Source organism: Strix uralensis, chromosome 3 (genome assembly GCF_047716275.1).
Source record: "Strix uralensis isolate ZFMK-TIS-50842 chromosome 3, bStrUra1, whole genome shotgun sequence".
Lineage (NCBI taxonomy): Eukaryota > Metazoa > Chordata > Aves > Strigiformes > Strigidae > Strix > Strix uralensis.
The window spans coordinates 75,190,107-75,200,803 of NC_133974.1; the positions used below are offsets into that span (position 1 = coordinate 75,190,107).

Consider the following 10,697-nt stretch of genomic DNA (forward strand, 5'->3'; position numbering starts at 1 on the left):
AAGAAACAGTTAATGTCTTCACAGTGTCAACATGTGCATTTCCTAGAAACATGCCCATTTCTCACAGTCCCTGCTGAAATAATTCTCCAACCCATGATACCCTAGAATTCCTCCCAGCACATTTTGCAGCCCACCGTAAAGACAGCGTAGAGGCCTATGAGTAAGCGTGGAGGAGGAATGTTTCTAACTACACTTTATCCCTGTATTTCCAAACATAGCACGGATGGAGCAGCTCCTGTTCACAGAGACTATTATTCAGAGTGGCTTTGTGTTGTCTGCGAAGAAACCAGAAAGCAGATCTCTCACAGTGAATGCATGGGGTTTGAAACAACACAAATGTAACAGTTTACACCAGTTTTCATGAGTATGAATAGAATAGGAAAAAAAAGGTCTCTGGAATCCACCCAACAGCAGTTGGGATGGGGTTAATAACTTGTCTTTCTGGAAAGAAAAACAGAAGTTGAAGCTTGCTACGTATTTCCAGTGGAATTTGTAGCTTGAATCTAACAAAAAAGGTACGGCAGATACAGATTAATAACAATTTCAGAAAGCAAATACGAATCTCGAGCTGCATAATCTATAAAATCCGTGGGGTGTTTCCTAAGAGGAGACCATTGCCTTGTGGGGTAGAACTGATCTACTGTTTTCAAAAGTATCACTTCAAAGTCTATAAAAATACCTTGCAACAAGCATATTTCATCAGTCAGTAACATATTCATAAAAATAGATATTTAATTAAAATTTCCCACAAGCAATAACTGAAATTACTCCTTATAATGATCTTTTAAAAATGAATGAACAAATAACCTTCATAAGCTGTTGTCTTTTCCAGGAGAGGTAAATCCCACTAACGTTAACACGAGTTACATCTACAGCGAGAGGGAGCGAGAGCAGGTCCCTTGAGGCAGCTCCTCGGACACTGTGCGTTAGCACAGCTGCCCGAAGTGCCTTGAAGGGCGAGGTGATGATTTACACCAACAAAGAATTTACCCCTTTCATGTTTATTTTTCGGCCTTCCACAAGATCTAATCGTATCTGTCAGCAGTAGAGAATCTTAATAGCTCATGTCCAACTCTTGTTAGCAGTTCGTTTGCTCATCTGAACAGGGCACAAATGAACTGCAAATGTCAGGTCATTGCTTCCTGCTCTTATTTTCTCCCCCCCACCCCCCACCCCCCCCCCCCAATTGCAGCACTTTCATGTTTCAGGTGTCCAGTTTAATCCAATCCACCTTTCAATGTTGTATATGCAATTCTTCCTGGAGATTCTTTTATTTATTCATCATAATATATGTCCTTAACTCTTTTTACTTAGTCATCTCTGTGAGAATGAAAGGTGTGGAGTCAGCTCAGTAACCAGAGGGAATCATAAATCAAATCCATCCAAGAGATACAGTCAGGTAAACAGAACAGCTGCAAAACTATAGCGATAATGCGGTCGGGTTTGCAATTTTGTACTGAAAAATCCCGTTTGGAGGACCATACCTGGACTATAGGAGCGTCACAATAATACATCACAAGAGTTTGCTTTCTGTCAAATGCAGTCATTTCTGTAATTTATGTTGGTCCACCTCGCCTGCCTGTAAACCTTACTCTGGACATTTTTCGTCTGATATTTAAAATTAATAAAACCTGTTGACTACGAAGAGAGTGTACAGAGCAAGGTGTTTTACTATTGCTCAAGCTGCATGAAAACGCGCTTGCCCAGACCTGCGGACAAACTAGCCGCGGCCCTTTCTTTCCCACGGGACGTGGCTTTGCAGGGGCTACCGAGGGATTTTCAGGTTTCTTTGCTCTGCGTTCGCAGCCCCCAGAAAATTACTTCCCACGCAGCGGAGCCAACAGCTGACCCAGGCGCCCCCTCCGCGGCGGGACGCGGCGTGGCTGGGGCAGAACACACCAACTTGCCGCGGCGGCGGCGGCCGCGCCCGCGAGTGGCACCCGCTCCCCAGCGCCACGGGCAACCCCCCCACTCCACCGCGGCGCAGCCGAGACCGCTGTCAGCTCCAGATCCCCTTCACTTTTTGCTCGGAAATCCACGACCCGCCCTGTTCGTGCGTGTGCATGAGGACGGAGGACGGCACCGCCGGGGAGACGCCGGATTCCCGCGCTGCTGAAGACCCTCCCGTTGCCCGCAGCCGCGGCGCCCGCGGCCGGGACGGGGGTGGGGGGTGGGGGGGGGCTCCTCCGCGCCGCGGGAAACCGCACACACATTCCCCCGATGACCTCAGAGCCTCCTCGGTGGCGGCGGCCGGCGGTCCCTGGGGAGAAGGCGGCCCGGCCCCCCGCGGTCCCGACGGGTAACCCGGCGCCGGCGCGTCCTTGCGGAGCCCCCGCCGAGGGCGCAGCGCCCCGGGGGCGGCCGGGGGCTCCCGGGGGAGGCTGTGGGCTTCCCCCCATACCTACCTTCCGTGTGGACGGCGGAGACGTAGGTCCAGTTGTAGCGCTTGACGATGTCGAGCATGGCCCTGGCTTGCAGCGTGTCGGAGGGGACCACCCGGAGGAAGTATTTGTACAGCGTTTTGTCGCTCAGGTCGATGCTGGTGGCGGAGTAAGCGATCTGGGGGATGTCGAAGAGCTGGAGCAGATTTTGGACTTGGATAGCAACCGAGCTGGAGCCGGGGCCGATGACCCCCGCGATGGGCTTTTTCACCCTGGTCTGGGGCTGGGGCTGCGCGTCGGAAACGCAGCGGGTGCCTCCGTCCCTGTCGTCCCTGATGGAGATGAGGGAGTCCCGGATGAACTCGATGCTCTGCTCCAGGGCCACCGAGGAGTGCCAGCAGGAGTCTCGGATCTCGCTGCCCAGGGTGATGTTGGGTAGCAGGACCGGGTCGGCGTTGATTTTATCCAAAGTGTGAAACATGGCTTCGACCCTCTGGATGCCGTATTGCTCCCGGATTTCCCCGCACTTCCTCTCGGGCACTTTCTCAGCCGGCGGCTGGTGATGGACAGAGAAGAGGGCCCCGATGATGACATCCCCGTCCATCCGAGCCACCGACCGCTGCGAGGAGGCGGCGGAGAGGAGCACCCTCCGCCCGGCGCTCCTGGGCAGCACGTCCATCTCCAGGAGCAGAGCAGGAAAAAAGACAAGCAGGACGCCAATCATTTTGTTGCACGATGTCATCCAGACCCAGGTTACGAATTTCATGGGCTCCTCTTGCCTGCACATGGTTTAAGGACATGTAGGAAATGGCATCCGTTTCCCCCCGCCAGCGCCCAAGTTGCTCCAAATACCATCACAGCGAAGCCTCACAGCATCGCTCTCGAGGGTGCCAGGGCAGCCGTCATCCTAGTGACTTTTAACCTGGTGGCATAGAAATAAGGGATAAAACAGGCTAATCGGGAAATCGATGTCAAACCAGAGCTCGAGAAAGCAACCCTCCCCCGCACAGTTCGAGCTGACCGCTTTCGCAAATGCCCAGGGCAATTTGCTTCCGTGAGCCTCTCGAGAGGAAGTTTCAAGACGGATTAAAAGATGCGTTTATTTGGCTTGACGTACGATCATGCATGCTCACATACGTTAGTTCATATGCTCCTCTCTGCAGCCGCTCTCCTAGCCGAGGCGGCTGCCTCCCGCACCCCCCGGCGCACACACCCTCCCCTCCGCCCCCGGGAAGTTCGCAAAGTTTCACGAGGTCGGTAGCTCACGGGAGACGCGCCCTAGCCTGGCCCCAGCGGCCCCAGCCCTGAAAGCGGGGTGACAAGTGCTTCTCTTCTCGCGTTCTGGCTACCTGAAGGCATCCTTCGCAGCTCAGGAATTTCCTTTCCCAATACAGAAAGGCGGCGAAAAGAGAGCGAGCAATCTGCCCTGCCAGCCACGGGAAATGTCATTTAAAGGTCACCGAAGGGAGGAAGAAAGGAGCCACTTGACAGTTTAGATTAACTTTTCCGTGTGTAGGGGGCAAAACTGTAATTCAGCCAGGGACACACACATGCAAGCGGGGGAAAATACATATTAGTTACTAAGGCAACGGCGGGCAAAGTCCTGACGTGCCTTACCGGCACGCCTGCCTTGCATGCAGGCTTCGGGCGGGGAGAGGCGGCCAGCCCGGCGGCTGGGCTTGCAGCCTTGAAACGCCGTGGTGGGAAGGGGGTGGGCGGCGCGGCTGCCACCGCCACCGCCGCCGCCGCCGCCACCGCCCGGGGAGGCGGGAGCGCGGCCGGGCCGGGCCGGGCCCCTGTTGCACGGCGGCGGCGTCAGCACCCGGGACAGCGCCCGGCAGCCGCCGGCGGCCCTCGGGCCCCCTGTCCCCTGTCCCCTGTCCGCCGGCCCCTGCCCCACTGCTCCCCTCCCCGGTGCCCCATCGCCCCCGGTGCCCCGTCGCCCCCCTGCCCCGCTGTCCCGCTGTCCTGGCCCCGCCACCGCCGGCTCGGCAGCCCGCCAGCACCCCTGGGCGCTTTCCCCCAAACTTCTGGCCTCCGCCCGGCGCTGCTGCCGCGGTTTCCCCGCCCGCACACACGCACACGCACACACACACAGACACAGACACACACACACACACAGGCACACACACACAGACACACACACACACAGACACACAGACACACAGACACACGCACACCCCTCCGCAGGCGCGGAGACCGGCCGCGGCACGCACCGCCCCAGACTGGCCGCCGCTCCCCCGTGCCTCCCCGGCGGCGGGCAGGGGGCCGGGGCCGGGGCCGGGGCCGCGGCGGGGCCGCCGGCGGGCGGCGCGGAGGGCTGGGGGCGGTCCCGGGAAAGGCGAAGCTCCGCGGGGAGCCGCTGTCCCGGCGGCACGACCGCGGGGGCAGGCGGGCACAACCGCCTGAAGTAGCCTCCCCCGGGCAGCCCCGGAGCCCGACGCCCCCCCCCCCCCCCGCCCCGTGCCTTTCGCCGGCACCGCCTGCCCCTCGGGCAGCCCCACGGCCGAGCCCCGCGATCCGTTCGGAGGCCACCCCCGGGACGTACCTGGCCGGGTGAGGCAGCGGCTCCTTGCCTGCGCGGAGCCGGCACCGGCGGCTTCTCCGGCCGCCCCGAGCTGGCGCGCTGGCGGCGGGGCGACGGCGCTGGGCTGGGCGCGGGTGCCCTCTGTCTTCAGCACCGCTCCAGCGCAAGGAAAAAAACAGGTTATCCCGGGCTCATCCATTATCTCATACAGAAGGATCAGTCATTTTCTCCCCCTCCTTAATTTCTTCGGCTATTGTCTTGTAAGCCGGCAAGGAAGCATCGCCCGGAGCACGCAGCGGCCGCAGGGGAGGTGTCTGGTCTCACCTCCCGCGGCTCTTAATTCATTATCTTCTTGCCACAATTAGCAAGAGCGAGAGCAAAGGCAAGAGGCTGCTGCTCGAAGGGGACCCAGACCACGCTTGGGAGACCCGAGATAGTGAAATGTGCCGGTCTGCCTCACGGGCAGGGTTTCGCTATTACAATAAATATCTATATATTAAAAAAAAAAAAAAAAAGAAAAAGAAAAAGAAAAAAAAAGATACTGCAACAAGAGAAATCACCTGTAAGGATAAAGGCATCGAGATTACAGTTTTCAGGTCAAGATGAATCTAAATGAAGCACGTGAGAGGCATGTCAGATTAAAATAATACCAGATTGAATAATCATAATTCAGACGACCTGCTTGCATCCCTAACACAAGGTCTCGGGTGTTTTACTTGACTGTATGAAAGTTAAAGTTAGATTACCTCCCCACTGGGAACTCTATAGATATTTGCCCTACTTTTGAAAGAAAGAGGCAAGGACAAACATTTAACTATTGCTCATTCAGAGAAGGGTTTGCAGTGAATGCTGCCTCAGGGGTGTCTTCTCCCTGCGTCAATATTTGTGGTTTTTTCACTGTCACGCAGCTAGTTGTTTGCCTGCATTGTGTGTTTATCCATGAGGCATGTTCATTATGGAAGACTCAGCCCAGGGGTTTGCCGGTGCCCACTTTCCTCGCAGGTCGTGTTTCCCAAAGAGGGAGCCAGGGTCGGAGGGGCTCTGCCTGTCCTCTGCCTCCGGGCATGAAGCTCCCCCAGGGCGCCGCAGACCCAGGTCAGGGCAGCAGATCTGGAGGGGCATCCCCATGTGCACATAAAGGGGGAACAAATTCCCCTTCATCCATGCTTTAATAAGGAAACTTTAGTCTCTGCCCTTGACACAATGAACCTGCAACATGCCAGCAAATTATTCCAACGGTTAAGTGAAAAGTTTGCTCCGCTGGCTCTGGCGGACAAAGTGTTTGCAAAAGCTCCCATTGGTTCCTCCCAACATTTAACGCCCTGTAGCCTTCATCCCCTCCACCCTGGCACTCACAAAGACAGCAGGTCTTTCTGCTGAGGCTCATGCACGGCTGCCACACAGAGCTGTTCTCCCTCCTGTGATGGCCTGAGTTTGCTGAGACTGGAGAGCAGGTCACCAGGTCCTGATGCCCAGCCATAGGTTCAACTGCTGCCCCTCCAATCCCTGCAGCAGCAGGTGGGAGCAGGTGAGAACTGGCAGAGGTCTGGGACCCATTAGAAGATATCTGGGATGTCAGGAGGCTCTTGGAAGGGCTAGGGAAAGAGGGCACTGGGACTGCAGGGGCTTCAATCTTCCCCAGTGGTCACGGGAGAAACAAAGGCTTCCCCCATGGGGAAAGAGCAGCATGTGATCCTGCTGTCCTTGTCCCCCCAAAGAGGCCAGAGTCACCCCACTGCCTTCTGCCCCTGTCTCCTACACATCGTGATCCTGCCCCTGACCACGGATCTAACGCTTCTCCCCTCAGAAACATCCCTACAGCCTTCCCAAAATTCTTAACACATGGGGTACCTTCGTCATCTGGTAACCGTCCTTGGGGCGCTGCACAGGACTGCATTGCTGCACAGGTATGAGCTGCCATCAGACAAACAGAGGATCAGGGCAAGAACAGAGAAGGAGCTGGAGCTGGCTTGTAAGCAATGTTTGTTTTCTGTGAGAAATTACCTGATGTTGAATACTTTTCTTTCCTGAAATGAAGGAAAAGTGAACAATTTTCAGTCTCCCATGAAACACAATTTAAAAATCCCTTGGAGGTTGATTGAAATATTCTATTTTGATGGCATCAAAAATGTTTTGTTCTGTTTCCCATTTAAACATTTTATACAGTGTAGCACAGTGTATCATTATTTTTACTTCAGATGAAATCAATCATCATCTTAAAATGGAAATTCTGTTCCAGTATTTCTTCAAAAGATTTTTTTTCCTTCTTTTTGCTACAACAGGCATACTCCAGTTAAATATTTCTACTTCATCAAAGTGACCTCTTTCAACAGAAAATCTTCCATTGGAAAACTTCTGGTCAGCTGTAATGAGAGAAGCCAGTGCATTGTAGAAAACAGTTTGAAGGGTGGTGGGGTGGTGGGGTGTGGTTTGGAGTAGCAAAGACTGCAGCTTGGAAACCTGGTTTACTGACACCCCACTTTTTGTTTCCCAAACATGCTCCTTCCTCCTCTACTTCCTATGAAGAGAGAAAAGTCAGGTGGACTATCTAGTCATGCAGACTTTTTGGATAAATTATTGGGGAGATTGAAAGCTATTCTGCAAGGATCAATGACACTAAAATTATACATTTTTTTTCCGCCTTGGAAACAAGTAGAAAGCTCATGTGTTCCTTTCTGAAATCAGTTAAAACATATACCAGCTATTTTATAAATTGGCAAGAGTCCTTCCTATTCTGCTCACTCAGATGCTTTCCTCTCATGATTTACAAAAGCCACTTACTATATATAAACAGTGCATGCAAAACATGCATAGGTAGCTCTCTGTAGCAGATACTGAAATGTTTGCTCATGAACAAGGATTTAGAGTCATCTCATCATCTGGCAGGCTCGGTCAGGTAAAACAGGGATTTTAATCTTCCTAATATATTCAATATATTTTCTCCTTTTCTCTTAGCAAAGCAAATGTTCCTCATAGGTTTTCATTTAAAATATGTGCCAGCTACATCATTCTCACCCCCTTTCTTCTATCTAAGCTCTTAAGTCACCCTGTCTGTTAAGAAAGAAAGAAACATCATTTTTAACAGTTTTGATTACTTACACTTACTTGCTGCATCTGCTAGGAAATCAACATTAATGGATCGATGTCAGTATATATGGAGCTTCATAAAGGTCTGATTGCTCAGCTGTTCCTTGTACTAGTAGACCCATTAAAATTAAATAGGATTAATGCATGAAATTTAGGCCTCACTTCTGCGATACTTAGAAACTAGCAATTAGCTTCTACACAAATCTGGGATTATATGGGGTTACTCTCCTCTGCTCTTCTTTTTTGACAGGCACCTCTTGACCACAAGGATCCCCAGAAATTTGAAAGCTTCCATTGCTAGTCATCGAAAAGTCTCTTGTCCGCTGTCTCAAGTCACAGTATCTTAAGCATATTTTACAGGCTTAGGAGATTTCACATCCTTTTAAAATAATGAAAATCCCTCCTCAGAGATTTAGTCAGGAGGAAACTGCCTGCTCGGTTATGATTTCAAATGTCTTTCAAATAAGTGTGAGATCCAAATCAATGCAAAATTCAGCATTCGGGGATGTCTTGTAAATTTTTTACACTCTCTAAGGATTATAGACTCCACGAAGTGATGAATAGACTAGATTTATTCAGACGTTCAGCAGTTTCCATCTCTGGCTAGCAGAGCTGTTGATAAGGTAAGATTAATTCTTTCTACATTTTAAAATAAGTAAGTGATTGCTTTTGTAACACCATATTAAAAAACTCTCAGCAGAAGTGCTTCATGCTGACTGTTAAGGAGAGAGCCCGGAAGAGCATGCTCCAGAACAGAAAGGGTCTGGCCTCTCCTCAAGGGAAACTCATCTCACAAATGGTTTCTTTGCCACAAACCCGCGCCATCTAAGCAATGACACGCGATAGCCAAAAGCACCTGGTTTCCTTTCGTTACAGAAAGGGCACGTCTCAAAGTGGAGATTTCCCTGGCACCCACTCTGGTGAAACTCAGTAACGAATTTTGGTGCTCTGATGGCCATGGAGATGCTCCCAAAGAGCAAACGAGAAGTCAGCTGAATGTCTCCTTTGCTAAACAACATGACTGTTCAGTCCTGTATAATGTTTCAAATCATTCCTGTATTTATTTATTTCTTAACTGCAAAAATGTACTTAGGGTGCCCTCTAGGCCAAAATGCTATACAATATTTACAACATGCTCTTACACACACCAATTCTATCCAGCTCGATTAATTTTGATAAAACTCTCTTGCCCTGAAATCCCCTGATTTCCCTGAAATCATCCCCTAAGAAACAACCTGAATAAATAGATAAATCTGTGCTGGGACTTGCATACCAACAAGCTTACGCTACATCAGGCCAAAGAGAAAAGTGCATTCCAAAGTCAAAATTCCACAGTTTCTGAGCTTCAGACTCTCAATTTAAAGTCCTCAGACTTCTAATTTAATTCAGAAATGTCAGTCTGAATCACTCTGGCTGAACTCGACAGACAGGGACTTATGTAAGTGTGAGGAGACGGTATCTTGGATATATGTGATTTAATACAGATCAACTAGATAAGTCTACTTAATTAGATTGTAACTAACAAACAGGACAAGAAATTTAACTAGAAGTCACTGCACCCTATGGAGAAAGATTTGGTGGTCTGTTTGTGGAAAATATGGCAGCTAAAGCACCCTCTAGCTGGAATTTCCTAGTGATTTTCAAGGACAGCTCTGTGTAAATCCACGATCTCCAGGAATCCAGTCTGGTACAATAGAAAACTGGTAACACCTACATATGGAAAGGAAGTCCTTGCTGTGTAGATGAGGGAAAGGTGTTCCTGCTCCCTCCTGCCATCTCAGCTTTCAGGCTGGAGCTGTGGGTCAGTAACCCCTTACGCTGCACATTTCAGTTACAAAAGGAACAAGTAACTTGGGAAGAAAGAAAGTTTACTCTCAGACTGTACTATGAAACAACACATCTCTCTACCGCTCAGAGGGAAACCTGAAAGTACCTAGTAATTTCTGAAATTTCCCCAATGACTACAGTTAGCACTGAAAAAAACAGCTCTGTATTTACTGGCCATTATTTGTAACATTCATTTCACCACATATTCCCCTTCTAGATATTTTGTAAAACAAAACAAAGCAAAAAAAATCATATTAAAAATCATAAATGTCAGAGATGGAAAAGGCTAGCAGTCTTTCCAAAATGGGAATGCTTTACACATGACTAAAGAATCAATGGAGGTTTTACGAATATCACTTTAGCAATCAAACCATGTGTAACAAATATCCAACACATTTTAAAGAACCTTTCCAATGCTCAAAAAAAAGACCAAATTAATGGATCAAAAATGTAACTTATGTTGAATACCCCGGAATATTACTTTTCCCATTTACAGTCTATTGCTGTTTATGTAACACTGTATACCAGATACTTTATCAGCTTCCATATATACCTATTTTTGAAGTCTGCATAGCAAATAAAGAACAGTAGGACTTTGTGGTGACCTTTAACAGAAATGATCTCATTTTCTACCCTGCACCTTCTTTATGCATTTCCATTTGTTCAGGATGGATGGAAAGGATGCCTTAAAATCACTGCCATCAGCCTGGTTGGGTTTTATCCACTTTGCTCTCACTGTACATGGGTGTAAATGAACTCAGAGGTGTCAAGCAGGGGAACTTCAGGCCTATTGTTCTAGCTTCACAATCATTATTTTGATTGTATTTCTAAATGTAAGTAACGTGACAGAATAGCACATCATTGCATAGTTAATA

General features: G+C 49.8%; 1 protein-coding gene across 4 annotated transcripts in view; it reads right to left on the reverse strand.

Annotated features, from left to right (window-relative positions):
* GRM1 (glutamate metabotropic receptor 1) overlaps positions 1-5,663 on the reverse strand; it is a 198,589-nt gene extending 192,926 nt beyond the window's left edge. For all 4 annotated transcript variants that reach the window (XM_074862918.1, XM_074862919.1, XM_074862920.1 and 1 more), the window contains exons 1-2: positions 4,930-5,663; positions 2,406-3,303 (exon numbers count right to left, since the gene is read on the reverse strand). In XM_074862918.1, the coding sequence (XP_074719019.1) occupies positions 2,406-3,168 (763 nt within the window). In that variant the 5' untranslated portion in view covers positions 3,169-3,303; positions 4,930-5,663. The remainder of the gene's footprint in view (positions 1-2,405; positions 3,304-4,929) is intronic.
* Positions 5,664-10,697: the final 5,034 nt, after the last annotated feature.